We start from the raw sequence: 13,226 nt of genomic DNA, 5'->3' as shown, positions 1-13,226 counted from the left end.
AAACACAGGACATTTAAAGTCACTGAGGTTTGGGGGATGGCGGCTGCCTTGCCGCCCTGTGCAGATGGGATGAGCAGCGAAGCCTCTGGGGCATGTCCCGCTGGGAGCTCCATGCCCTCCAACCTCCATCTACATTGGGAGAGGTACCCAGGAGAGCTGCGGGGAGCAGGAACGGTCCTGTCTGCGCAGCCCTGCAGATGTAGGTCAGCAGAAAGCCATGCTGAGCTATTTTGGCCACGGCAGCAATAATCCAGAGCAATCTGAGCAGTGTTTGCGTTATCGTCCCCAAGCACACATCTAGCCCTGCGTGCTCACTGCGCACCAGGAGGGTGCTGATGGTGACCGGGGTCTGCTGCCATGGGCTTGGGATGCTCTGCCTTGCCCAGAGCTTTGTGATAACTCCCCAACCTGGTTGTGCTGTGGGAAGGGCCGTCCCCTCTCAAAGCCCAGGGATGGGTTTCTTGAGCACAACGAGGCTGAGCTAGGACCAGTGCCCTCCTTGTAGCTGCCGTCTGGGCCCATCCAGCCTTTCCAAGTGCCGTTCGCTCCTTCACCAGCTTCAGCATGCAGCTGGGTGCCAAAAGAGCTGGTGGTTTGAGCTAAGGATGCTCCCGAGAGCCCTGGGTGTTAATTAATCCAGACTCTGCAGATACGGGCTCTCAGGCCTGTCCACGTTGGCAAGTGGGCTGATACTCAGCAGGTCGCTTGTATTTTTGCACGGCAGGTTGAAGCCCCAGAAGAGACCTGGCAGCGGCTCGTCCCAGCCATGTGAAAACATCGTGGTCGCTTACTACTTCTGCGGAGAGCCAATCCCTTACCGCACCCTTGTCAAAGGGCGCGTGGTGACACTGGGACAGTTCAAGGAGCTGCTGACCAAGAAAGGGAACTACAGGTAAGGGCTGCTCCCCGCGTGTGGTATGGTGCCAGCAGACTGTCAACGATACCTGGCAGATGCCGCTGCCAGGGCACAGCAGTGTTGCCCCCTCCCAGGTGAAGGAGCATGGTGGAGGTAGGTCAGGGGGGGCTCCTGGAGCCTTCCAGGAGAGCTCCCGCAGGGCATGCTGTGGTGGGGATGTGGCAGCACGGCCAAGGCGCCTTGGCTGTTGAAGAGGCAGGTTACAGGGATGAGGGAGATTAGGTGTTGTAGCAGAAATGTCCTGCATCACACTTTACACCTTAAACAGAAGCTGCTGAGCTGCCCTGTGGGGTCCTGGGCTGGTGAGGAGCAGCATCAGCCAGTGCTTAGTGATACTGTGGGAAATTTTCCAATTGCCAGAGCCATTTTGGCTGCTCCCAAAGTTTCCTCCAGTGAGGACAGGGAGGTTGGGTCCTGTCGGAGTCCCAAAGCAGCCAGGAGTGGGGCGTGTAGCTCTCCAAGTTCCCCCCTTCCAAATAGGAGCTGCCATGGGAAAGCCTGCCTAGAAATGCTCCAACATGGGCTCCTCCAGCCACCGCTTTGAGAGAACCGTGAATCGGCATGAATTCAGGGCTGGAGCTCCTGAACATGCGAGCACAGATCTTGACCTCTCTTTCTTTGCTCACTGGGTGAGGGCAGGGACACAAGTGTGGCCCCAGTTGCCTCCATGTCTGGGGGAGCTGCTCCCCATCCACCACGAGCTCGGGGGCACGGAAGGGTTGTACCCAGGTTTGGGGACTGTGGTGCCTTCGTGACCATTCACCTGCTTTTTTTTCCTCTCTGCCCCCATGTTTCTGGTTTTTCAGGTATTACTTTAAGAAGGTGAGTGACGAGTTCGACTGTGGTGTGGTCTTCGAGGAGGTGCGGGAGGATGACACCATCCTGCCCATCTTTGAAGAGAAGATCATCGGGAAGGTGGAAAAGATCGACTAAGCTCCAGGGCTGCCGAGGTGTGAGGACAGGACTGTGAAAGACTCTGGGACCGGAGAAGAAGGCCTGGGCGGACGCTGGTGGTGCTACTGCCACAGGTGCCGGGCAAGCCCAGTGCGGAGGGCGGCAGCCTGCTCCGGCACGGACCTGGGCGAGCTCCAGGTCACCGGTGGACACCGTTTCACCTTGCGAACCTGCCAGTGGGAGCCCAGGCTCCCTCTCCATAACGAATATAAGTGTAATGTAGCATTGTACAGTGCATTAGAAAGTGTAATATGACCTTGTTTACTAAAGCTGCATATTTTTGATATATTGTAATAAAAGGAAAATATTTCCAATGTCACAGTGCTCTTATGTAAATGTAAAACATACAGGTACTGCAGAACTCACCCAAAGTGTACAGCCATCCACCAGATTCCGTCTGCTCCTCGCTTTCACGGCACCCTGCCCCGGCCCCCCCCCCCGGCATGGATGGCTTCGGAGTGCCACCGGGGCAGAGCCTCTCTCCCCCTGCCGTCGTGGAAGGGGCGACCCGGCTCCGGAGGGGCCGTGGTCCCAGCTCACCTCCGAAGAATACTGAGCCATTTGGAACGAGTCAATCTCTCGCCTCCCTGGCAGTCTCAGCTGCTGGACATGGTAGGATGGTTGTTTTTTGGTTGGTTTTTTTTCCTCCTGAGCTTTCTTGCGACTGAGTAAATCCCCAAGGGATAGACACGTCGGTGCCAGCTCTCGGGGCGGCGAGCTTCCCGCGGCACGAGGATCAGCTCGGAGCTGGGGAGGCAGACTGGGCGCTGGCATCCCACGCGCTTGTCCCCTCTCCATGTACCCTCTGCCTCTGGAGAAGGGTTCGGTTCACCTCCCCGGAGGGTGCTGCAGCGGAGGGACAGCACCCAAGTGCCCCGCGCAGATGTGCCCCAGCCCCCGGTGCCAAGCTCCGGCTTTGGTCGGGAGACTCTTTATAGGAGAAATGTGGGGGAGGGAACGGATGAGACACTAAATCTGAGGACATAAAATGTCTTTTGTCGGCTCCTGTGTCTCTGGGGAGGCAGTGCGAGGGCACTGCAGCCTGCTGCCGAGAGCAAGGCGGGACGTTGGTGCCAGTTAGTGCGGCTCGTGTAGGGCCAAGGCTGCCCAGCGAGGCAGCCGGCACCCTGGGAAGCCTCCCGGGCTTACTCGGCTGCAAGAAAGCTGGGTGCTGCGCTGGTGCTCCCCTCACCCTGTCCTCTGCCCTGCTCCATCGTGGCCGCGGCTCTGCACTGGCTCCTTCGGAGACCAGCCCTCACCTGCCCGCAGTAACCGGGGCGGCCCCCAAAGCTGGGGGGCTTCCATGTCGGCCCGGTGCTGCTCTTGGCTGCGGCGACGCATTGGAGCTGCCGGGGACCCCGTGGCACCGCACCGGGATGCCACTCAGCCTGTTGTATATGTCACCGAGTGCCTTTAGAACATGGTTCTGTGACTTGCCTATACACTACATGAAATCCAGCAAAAATCCGCAATCGTTTTCAGCCCAGGAACAGCGTTACAAGCATTTTTCCTCCCTTTTTTTTTTTTTTTTAATTTCTGATGGTGTTGTGTCTGGTGAGGTTGTTAACATGCCCGGGATTTCTGTCTCCCCCTTTTTTTCTCGGGGGGTCCCCTGTAAATATGTACAGCGGCCACGTGGCCCCAGCAACGTCTCCTCTGCATACTCATGTGCTGACTTGTACAATGATCTTTTCAAAGGTACTTGGATAAAATGAAATAAAACCCCACGTCCCACCGCCTGCTGCTTTCTTCCTTCCCCGCGGAGCGGATGCCCGGACCCCCGGCAGGGGCGACCGGAGGATGGGGCAGGTCACGAGAAGGGCCCTGCTCTGGCATGTGGTGGGGCTGGGGTGGCCGTAGGCTCCTTTTAAGGGTGGCCAGGCAGGTCCTGGGGGGACCAAGCCCCCAGGGGAATCATCCGGGGTTGGGGAGCAGCAGGGCCAGCAAGAAGGGATGGTGCTGGGGGTTTTGGGGGATGCTAGAGGGGTCCAGAGGCTGCGAGCCGGGCTTAAGAGGAGCATTTAGAGACCCATGTTGGGCTCTTGTTGCCTTCCCCGGCTGTGACGGCAGCACTTGGGGCTCGTACGCGATTGTGGAGCCCAGGCCTGGGGCAGGAGGGCAGCCCCAGAGCCGGGAAGGAAAGTCCCAGCTAGTACCTCCATCTCCTGCCCCCCAGGAGGGCCAGCGTGGAGAGCGCCAGGGTCCCCCCAGGGCCATGTCCTCTGCGGCCTCGGCCATTCCATGTCACTGCAGGGCTACCAAGATAAGTACCATGGCACGCACCGTGCCGTGCTGGCTCAGCACCCCCGGGGAAGCATAGGGCCCCTGGCAGAATAGGGCCCAGGGCTGAGCTGCCCCTGCATGGAGACCCCCCCAGATTCAGCTGGCGGGGGGGGCTCTGCATCCCCAAGGCATGCGGGTGCTCCCCAAGACGTGCTGGGGAAGCCACAGACACAGACCAGAGCCCTCATCGTTTCCAGGTCATTTATAGCAGGCAGCAGAGCGGGACAGGGCTCACAGCTCATCCCGGGATTCCGCCGTCCCGAGTGGACTCGGCTCCTCCGTGCCCGTGCTGTTCTCAGGGGTCTTGGGCACCTGGAGAAGGCAGCGGTGAGGCATGGACAGACACACACCCCCTGCCTGTCCCCATCCCCATCCCGCAGGGTCTGTCCCCCTGCCCAGCGAAGGCTGGGGGCCACCCTGGTGTGGGGGGGGGTCCCTGGCCCTGGGGTGGGGGAGACCTCACTCACCGCAGGCGGCTTCTCGGGCAGCGTCCCCCCGTTTTCCAGGAACTTGGAGAAGGTCTCCACATCTCGGGCGCTTTTATACTCAACCATCTGGAGCCCCGGGATGGAAGGGAGATGAGAGCACCCTGTACCCCGGGTGCTGGCAGAGCCAGGGTGCCCCCAGGTGTCCCCACCTACCTTCCTGCCGGGCCCCGCGGGGAAGTAGTGCAGGGTGGGGAAGCCGCTGATGGTGATGTTCTCCAGCTCGTTGGCCGTGGCGTCCAACTCAGCGATGACGATGTCCTCGTGGTCTTTGTAGCGCTCGCCCAGCTCCTCCCAGGCAGCCGCCATCGCCTGGCAGTGGGAGCACCATGGAGCATCTGCAGAATGGGCGCAGTGCTGGGGGGGGACGAGGCAGGGGACCAGGGCTCTGCCAGGATCAGGGTGCAGCAACCCCTGGGCGAGGGGTTGGGGTCGGGGACGGGGCTGTCGCAGTGGAGGGGCTGAGCCACGTGGCAGAGCTCAGGGAGGGCCACGGGCAGCGCCGGCACTTACAGAACTTGACAAAGACGTTCTTGGTCTCATCGTACGCCACCTGCTCGAAGGTCTTCCCCACCAGGACTTTAACAGGCCGCGTGTCCCAGTCCTCGGGGGGCTCCGCGCTCAGCAGGCGGGGCTGTGGGGACAGCCGGGACAGCCACAGCCCAGGCTGAGCGGTGCCAGGGACCCCACGGGGCACAGGTCCTCAGGGGACAGTGCAGGACAGGGACAGGGGGACCCCAGCCTGCAGTCACGGGTGCTCCTGTGCTGCCTTTTGGACAACCTCTTCCTCTCTACCACTATCCCAGCTCTATGTGTCTCCACACTGATGTTCTCCTGCCTTCTTTTCCATAACATCCCACCCACAAATCTTCAGTCCTATCAGCACATCAGCGAGCAGGTGGCTGGTGTTCACTGCACAACTGCCATCATCAGAGTTAACAGCCCACTGCTCTACCACAAGGAAGCATCCTTGGTGGTGGCTGGCACCATGCTGCATCCCTCACCTTCACCTTGCCATCCAGCACCGCCTGGACGAAGGTGCGTATGGCCGTGTCTGAGAAGACATCCTGGTCCATCTGGTACTTGCGGTTGTTGTCCATCTTAACTAGGCGCATGGTGGGGGCATCAGCAGGTGTCAGGCCGAAGAAGGACAGGACATCAGCACCATACCCAGCCACATCCACCACCACGAAGAGCACCTGGGCAGGGGACAGGTGATACTAAAGCTGGGGTGCCCCGTGGCCACCCCCTGCCATGTCCCCACCATGGGACCTCCTCACCTTGCCCCGGAAGGTGCCGGCAGCCGCCCGGAAGCCATCCCGCAGCTCCAGCTGTGCTGACGATGACTTGTTGAGGAAAAGCAGCATGTGGTGGGGGATCTTGGCACCAAAGATCTGGTCGGAGGTCTGGGGAGGAGGAGGAGGAGGAGAGTGAGGGCCGGGGGGCCACAGCTGTCACGGGGATGGGGCCAGGGCCAGGCCGTACCTCGTTGGTGAACTCCATCACCAGCTCCAGCCTGTGGACCCGGAGCAGCTGAGTGAGCTCAGCCCCATCCAGCCCACGCGCTGGGTCCACGGGGAAGTCTGTCCGTCCCTCATCGAACTGCCGGGGTGAGGGCTGGTGAGGGCTGGGGAGGGGGCAGGATGGCCCCGCCACCCTCCCGCCAGCCCCTCACCTTCTTGAAGAGGGAGACGGTGTCGACCGACAGCCCATACGCCTCAAAGACCTCGGCCGCCTCAGCCACGCCGAATGGCATGTCCACCACATCGCCAGCCACCTCATAAAACACTTGGGCTGCCTCGCTCTCCAGGTCCTGCACGGCCACCCGGTGAGTGGCCATGGCTATGGCTACAGCCACAGCCCTGCTCCGGCCCCTCGCCCACCCTGACCCACCTTGAAGAAGCCAACGACCACCAAGTCCTGAGAGCCAACGAAGGCAGCGGCGGTGTCAGCGTCCTGCAGCAGTGTGGCGCTGGGGCCAGCCCGACGCTGCATCCAGCGCACGATACCCTTGGTGTCCATGCGTCCTGCCATGCGGAGCGGGGCCCCTGCCATCATCCCGGCCACCCCTCGCCGGGCTGACACCCCCTGCCTCCACCCCCACCCCGTGCCATCAGCCCCAGCCACCCGCCTGCCATCACCAGGCTGCCACATCTCTGCCATCACCTCCAGTCACACACAGACCATCACGCCATGACACTACCTGCTGTCACCTGTCTACCACCACCACACTGCCACCTGCTCGCCATCTGGACATTGCCACCCCTCTCGCTGTCACCCACCCCTGTGCCCCAACCCACCCCGGGACCCATCCCGGTGTCCCCCTTGGCAGGTGCCGCGGCCATACCGGTGTAGGCGAGGGGGTGGGTGCGGTTGCCATCACGGAAGAGCTTGAGCGTGGGGTAGGAGGTGATGCCGAACTCGTTGGCCAGGCCTGTCTGCGCTGTGGCGTCCACCTTGCCAAGCCGTGCTGGGCTGGACTCGTCTCTCAGTGCGGCGGCCGCCTGGGCAAAGGCAGGGGCCAGCCGCTGGCAGTGCCCGCACCACGGCGCGTCTGTGGGCAGGGGACAGTGTTGGCAGCAGGGACAGCCCTGGCTGGACTTCTGGGTGTCCCCAGGGTGGGCTTGGCAGGTGGCCGGGGCCATGAAATGGCTGTGAGATCCTGGTGGGCTCCAGCACGTGCCCCTGCCCCTGTCCCCTGTACCATGTCCCATGTCCCACCCCCTCCACCTTGTGTCTCTGCCTCCTGTCCCCTGCCGTGTCCCATCTCCCTGCTACATGTCCCCCACCCCATGCCTCTTCCTTGCGTCCCTGCCCCATGTCCCTGTCCCCATCCCATGCCCCATACACCCTCTCAAGTGCCACCTCCTGTGCCCCTTCCCCTCTGACCCCACAGCCTTGCCCCTGCCCACCATGCCCCCACCCTCAGCCCCATTCTGCACCCACACCCCTGCCCACATCCCTGCCCGCACCCCTGCCCGCACCCCTGCCCGCACCGGGGGCACTCACAGAACTCCACCAGCAGCAACTGGTGCTCGTTCAGGGCACGGGCAAAGTTGTGCTCGTGGAGCACCAGGACACCGTCCTCCTCCCCAAGCTCGTCCGAGAGCACTTCATCCTCCTCCTCTTCCTCCGCCACCACCTCCCCATCCTCCTCCTCGCCCCCCAGCGCCGGGCCCAGCCAGGCCAGCGACAGCACCAGTACCCAAACCAGCCGGGCCCCACAGCCCTGCATGGTGCCGCCACCAGATCCAGCGCCCGGGGTGGTGGTGGCGGGTGGGGGGGGGAGAGGACCCAGATAAGGGCCCTGGGGCGGGTGGTGCCGGTCCCCTGGAGCTCGTGGCCCTCCGCTACTGGCTGCCCAGCGCCACCGATAAGGCAGCCGGACCAGGTGGCTGTTTTCCAGCCGCCCGTCCCCGCAGGGGAACCTGGCCCTGCCAGCGGGACGGGGACAGGGGACAGGGGTGGATGGGCAGAGGTGATGGGGGGGGCACAGACACACCAGTAAGAGACCAGTCTGTAGGGTTTAATGGCGATGGAAGAGCGCAGCCTGCAACTGGGCGGGCAGCTGGGCACGGCGTCGTCATGGCCCCCAGCCCCAGCAATGGGGACAGCACGGGGACCAGGCGGGTGTCGGTGTTTAAAAAAAAAACAGCAATTAAAAATAACTTTGGTTGCGAAGACCACGACCGTGGGCACCCGCTCGCTAAGGGATCCCCCCCACCCTTCACAGGACCGGGGCGAGGGTGGCAGTGCCGGCGCGGTATCCCCTGGGCTGGCAGGCACCGTGTCCCCAAGCTGGCATGGGGGGGGACCAGGGTGCGGGTTGGGGGGGGGGGGTGTCAGTCCTCCCAGGCCTTCTTTATGCAGAGGTCCCACTCCCAGGAGAGATGCTCCGTCTTGTCGTCGTCGGTGACGAGGGAGCGGACACGGTAGGAGCCCCGTGCCAGCCAGCCCCGCGGCGCCTCCTCCGCCGGCGTCACCACCTCGTACTCCTCGGCCCGCGGTGCGTAGCTGCCCACCATGAAGACGTCACGGTCCACTGGGCGAGAAGAGGGGTTGTGGGGAGGAGGGATAATAGGTGAGCGGGGATGGGGGGGCACAGACACCCCCCTTGCCACCAGCCCTGGTCCCCGACTCCACTCACCGGGCCGGCCCCGGCGGTAGGTGAGGTGCAGACACCGCAGCCCGCAGACGATCTCCCTGTTCACCTGCAGGCAGAGGGCAGGGGTGCCATGGGTGCTGCCCCACGGCTTGGCACCCCCCCGCCCTGGAGACCCCTGACCACCATCCTGACCACCCCCTCCCTCCCGTATCCACCCTCTTGAGCAGGACTGGGCACTGAGCAGCATCAAGGGTGGCAGGGACCCCCAGGGACCCCTGGGAGAGGCAGGGACCCAATGTGACTGGGACTCCCGAGAGGGGTAGGGACCCTGGGGTGGCAGGAACACCAGGGTGACAGTGATGTTGAGGGCAGCAAGGATTCCCAGGGTGGCAGAGACCCCCAGAAGGGCACAGACCCTGGGGGTGAGGGTTGGGGGGCAGATGCCCCAAGGCAGCAAGGACACCGGGTGGCAGGGACCCCTGGGGCAGCAGGGAACCCATGGGTGGCAGGAAGGACCACGTGGGGCAGGGACACATGGGAAAAGGGACCCCCTATAAGGAGCAGGGACCCCACGGGACAGGGACCCCGGGGTGTGAGGGCAGGGACCCAGGGCAGCAGGGACCCCCAGGGGATAAGGACTCTGGGCAGGGTCTCCTGCCAGCCGGTGGGCACTGGGCATCATGCACCCGCCTCACCTTGAAGGACACCTTCACCCTGTAGTCCACCCCCTCCTTCAGCACAAAGGCCCGGCTCCGCAGCACCTCCAGGTCTCCTGCGCGGGGAGATGGCCCATGAGCCTGGCACCCCTTCCTCCTCCTCCTCCTCCTCCTCCTCCTTTCTCCTCCTCCCATGGGTGCCCCCACCACTTACCTGTCAAGTCCATGGTGATGGGTCCTGGCGCCTGCTCGCACACGAGGGTGAGCCTCGTCACCTGCACGTTGGGCACGCTGGCATCTGGGGACAAGTGGCAGGGTGCAGACCTTACCCACCCGTGCCCACCCCACCGGCACCCGGGGGCTGCCCATGTCCCCTGTAATGGCATGAAGGGCCACAGTGCCTATGGGGGGGGGGGGGGGGGGATGCTAGGAGCTGGTGAGTGCCGGGCAGCCCAGGCAGGGCACAGGAGACCAGGGGCATCTCAGGCCAGCCCCTACCATCAATGCTTTTGGGGTAAGACCACATTTAAAAGGGCCCAGCCACCGGTCTCGCCCGGGGTGTGATGCTCCCGGGCTCAGGAGCAGGCCAAGGGGGGGGGTAGGGGGCAGAAGGCAGGTAGAGCCATCCCTGGAGGCGGTTGCTGGCCTAATTGCACCTCAACAGGCCAACCTGCACCCCACCAGCAGCTTGCACCCCCACTTGCACCCCATCAGCCTGCACACACCACGCACCCCACTGACGGGCACCCACCTCACCAGTTTGCACCCTTCTCCCCGCTGTCATGCACCCGTCAGACAGCACAGCGGGGTGCTGGGCCCGTGGGGCACCCCGGCCTGGCCCCGGCTCTGCAGACACCGAGGGCACCATCAGGCTGGGGCGGCTGCTGCGGGTGCCACGGGGCACAGGGGGGGCACCGTCTGGGCACCGACATCCACCCCAGGCCCCCGCAGCTGCTCGCTCCCTGTCATCCCAATGAATTTCCCGGTCCCTTGTAACCGTTCCTATGGAAACTGCGGCGGTGATCCCGTAACCAAGGCAACCGGGGTCCCCGGGCAGCCGTTACTGTGTCGGCAGGGGGATGCCGGGGTCTCCGCGCAGGCGGGGGGCGGGGGGGGGGGGGGGGGCACGGGCAGCACCCACAGGCGATGCCAGCCGGGATGCAGCCTCCCTGCTGGGGATGCCCCACGGGGGCTGGGGACGCCTGAGCTCCTTGGCCCCGCTGAGGCAGCATCACCCGGCCGGGGTGGTGGGGTGGCGGGGTGCCCAGCCCCAGCGGGCAGCCCCCAGCCTTACCCACGGCGGCAGGGATGGCACCCAGCAGCGCCTGCTTGTACTTCCGCAGGCTCTCGTCCCCCGGGTCCAGCTCCTGGATCTCCTGCAGGCTCTTCTTCTCCGGCGTCTTGTACGCCAGGGCCACGTCGGCATCCTCCTCCTCCTCCTCCTCCAGTGACAGCGTCACCCCCTCCTTGTCAGCCATGATGTCTGTGGGGGACAGGCAGTGGCAATCCCGATGCCCTGGGGACACCCTGGGGGACACCCCCCACCCCACTGTGACAGGCACTGGTGGGTAGGGGGGTGGCTGAGCTGGGACACAACACGGACGGATGTGGGCACTGCCCTCATAGGGCAGCCGGGCTGTCCCCCTGCTCGGGGCTATGGGGACGTGTCCAGGCTCCATGTCCCCAGGGCCCGGTGGCACAGCTGAGACCCGAGGCGTTGCCGCCGGCTGCATTTCCGCACGGTCATGGAGCACGACGAGCCGGTGCCTACGTGGTGTGCACAGTCCAGGGGGGTGCTTGCAGCCCACCACGGCCCGCAGGTGCCCTTCACACCCCGTCAGCCGGAGAGGTCCTTGTCACCACCCTGCGGCCCCCCTCTAACCCTGCTGGGCAGCCACCAGCCCCATCTCCCACCCCAAACCCAAACCACCAGCGGCTGCAGGGAGAAAAATACAGCTCTGTGGCAAACTGTGGCTCCGGTGGGTGCTTGGCTGCTGGGGGGGCACAAGGGTGGGGGATGTCCCCACGGCCCCTGATTCTGCCCTGCCTGGTTGCATCACCCCCACATGCCCTTCCGACTGCAAGCACCGAGGTCCCCAAATCCCCTGCAAACCCCATCCCTGAGGACACGCTGGGGGGGGCAGAGCCTGGGGCAGGGGCCACCACGCTCAGCCCCCCGCCCCCCCCCCGGGGCCGCAGGGCCAGCCATGCGGGTCCCCAGGGCAGCGGGTGGTGACCGGGGGCACTGCTGCACCTCTGGGCCCCCAACGAAGACAGAGCCTCCCGCACCCCAGTGTCACGGCAGCGTGCGGCACCCGGCCAGGCTGGCTCCCAGCCCCGCATGGGTGGCAGCACAGGGTGGTGCGCGCTGGGTGCCACAGTCCGGGCAAGGGAGGGGGGGCGGCCGGGTGGTCCCCCCCGACCCCTGCGGGATGCTCCGGTCCCCCAAGGGCTTGGGGATGACGCTCGCTGCCGATCACACCCGGTGCCCGGGGTGATGCTCACCTGTTGGGGACCGGGCGCCGTGCTCCGCCCGGGGCGATGCCCACCCCGCCGCCCCCCGCCGATGCCCACCCCGGGGTTTACCCGGGGGGGCCGCGCTGCCCCCTCCCCGCCGCCGCTCACCTCGGTAGCACAGCGCCAGCCAGAGCAGCTCCAGCAGCTGCCCGCCGGCCTCGCACACATCCAGGCCGAGCATGGCCGGGCCGGGCCGGGCCCCGCGCCCCCGGGGGCCGGGCGGGGCGGCCGCTGCCGGGGCCCGGGGCGCGGCTCTGCCCGGTGTCGGCGGCTCCGCCGGGGGTGGGGGGGCGCCCGCGGGGGGGCCCCGCTCCTCCCGCCCGCCGCCCGCCGCGCTCGGCGGTACCGGCTGCTCCGCCGCGCTCCCCCCGCTGCGCTCCCCCGCTGCGCTGCGCTGCCCGGCGCGGCCCGGCGGGGCGGCGGCGGCGGCGGCGGCTCCCGCAGACGCGGCGGCTCCGCTGCCCGCCCCCGCCCGCCCCCGCCCCTCGGCGGCTCCAGCCCCGCCGCTCATGGGCGGCGAGACTGCAGTGAGCTCATCCGCCGTGCGCGCCCGCGCAGCGCCCGCCCGCGCTGCCCGCTCCCTGCTCGCACCCTGCCCGCTCCCTGCCCACAGCCCCCGCACCCTGCCAGCACCTTGTCCGCGCTGCCCGCACCACGCAAGCACCCTGCCTGCACCCCGCAAGCACCCCGCTTGTACCCTCAGTGCACTGCCCGTACCCTCAGTGCGCTGCCCGCACCCTGCCTGCACCCTCAGTGCCCTGCCCGTGCCCCGCAAGCACCCTGCCTGCACCCTCAGTACCCTGCCCGCATCCTGCCTGCCCCCTCAGTGCGCTGCCCGCACCCCGCAAGCACCCTGCCTGCACCCTCAGTGCGCTGCCTGCACTTCACCTCGCGCTGCCCGCACTCTGCCTGCACCCCGCTTGTACCCTCAGTGCACTGCCCGCACCCTGCCTGCACCCTGCCTGTAGCCTCAGCGCAATGCCTGCACCCTGCCCGCACCCTCCACGCGCTGCCCGCACTCTGCCTGCACCCCGCTTGTACCCTCAGTGCACTGCCCGCACCCTGCCTGTAGCCTCAGCGCAATGCCTGCACCCTGCCCGCACCCCGCATCCACACTGCGTGCGCTGCCCGCACCTCACCTCGCGCTGCCCGCACCCTTGCCCATGCCCTGCCCGTATTGCCCGCACCGCCATTCCAACAGTCACAGTGGGGTTTCCACACACTCACCCCCCCCGCACCCGGCAGCACACCGGGTCACCCAGGGGGTGCCCTACCCCCTCCCCGGGACCCCGGGGCCAGCCCTGCGCTCC

The 13,226-nt window shown here is 65.7% G+C and overlaps 3 protein-coding genes across 3 annotated transcripts in view; 1 reads left to right on the top strand and 2 right to left on the bottom strand.

Moving 5' to 3' along the window:
* The window catches only part of AXIN1 (axin 1), a gene marked incomplete at its 5' end in the record, with an annotated part of 82,561 nt that extends 80,372 nt beyond the window's left edge, over positions 1-2,189 (top strand). The window contains 2 exons of the mRNA XM_082490720.1: positions 725-892; positions 1,723-2,189. Coding sequence (XP_082346846.1) covers positions 725-892; positions 1,723-1,849 — 295 coding nt within the window. The 3' untranslated portion in view covers positions 1,850-2,189. The remainder of the gene's footprint in view (positions 1-724; positions 893-1,722) is intronic.
* Positions 2,190-4,384: 2,195 nt separating this feature from the next.
* PDIA2 (protein disulfide isomerase family A member 2) lies at positions 4,385-7,873 on the bottom strand (the record flags this gene model as incomplete). Its single annotated transcript, XM_082490348.1, has 11 exons — positions 4,385-4,465; positions 4,621-4,707; positions 4,795-4,976; positions 5,152-5,272; positions 5,643-5,837; positions 5,919-6,044; positions 6,124-6,240; positions 6,314-6,451; positions 6,532-6,665; positions 6,986-7,192; positions 7,648-7,873. 11 exons carry the CDS (start codon positions 7,871-7,873, stop codon positions 4,385-4,387), a joined length of 1,614 nt encoding a protein of 537 aa, XP_082346474.1.
* A 283-nt stretch (positions 7,874-8,156) lies between these two features.
* ARHGDIG (Rho GDP dissociation inhibitor gamma) lies at positions 8,157-12,111 on the bottom strand. The gene is made up of 6 exons (XM_082490267.1): positions 12,025-12,111; positions 10,694-10,882; positions 9,614-9,697; positions 9,439-9,515; positions 8,786-8,849; positions 8,157-8,680 (listed from the first exon to the last, which is right to left on the bottom strand). The coding sequence occupies exons 1-6, from the start codon at positions 12,095-12,097 to the stop codon at positions 8,481-8,483; spliced, it is 687 nt and encodes a 228-aa protein (XP_082346393.1). The 5' UTR covers positions 12,098-12,111; the 3' UTR covers positions 8,157-8,480.
* Positions 12,112-13,226: the final 1,115 nt, after the last annotated feature.

Source organism: Vanellus vanellus (assembly GCF_965231255.1).
Source record: "Vanellus vanellus genome assembly, chromosome: 14".
NCBI classification, from domain to species: Eukaryota; Metazoa; Chordata; class Aves; order Charadriiformes; family Charadriidae; genus Vanellus; species Vanellus vanellus.
Note: the sequence above shows the minus strand (reverse complement) of the source record. Positions and strands in the feature narration are given on the sequence as shown.

Coding starts and splice junctions, on each gene's coding strand:
- ARHGDIG (XM_082490267.1), bottom strand. CDS start 12,097: ATGCTCGGCCTGGATGTGTGCGAGGCCGGCGGGCAGCTGCTGGAGCTG. Junction 9,516..9,613: donor CATCACCATGGACTTGACAG/GTAAGTGGTGGG, acceptor CTCCCCGCGCAG/GAGACCTGGAGGTGCTGCGG. Junction 8,681..8,785: donor CTACCGCCGGGGCCGGCCCG/GTGAGTGGAGTC, acceptor CTTCTCGCCCAG/TGGACCGTGACGTCTTCATG.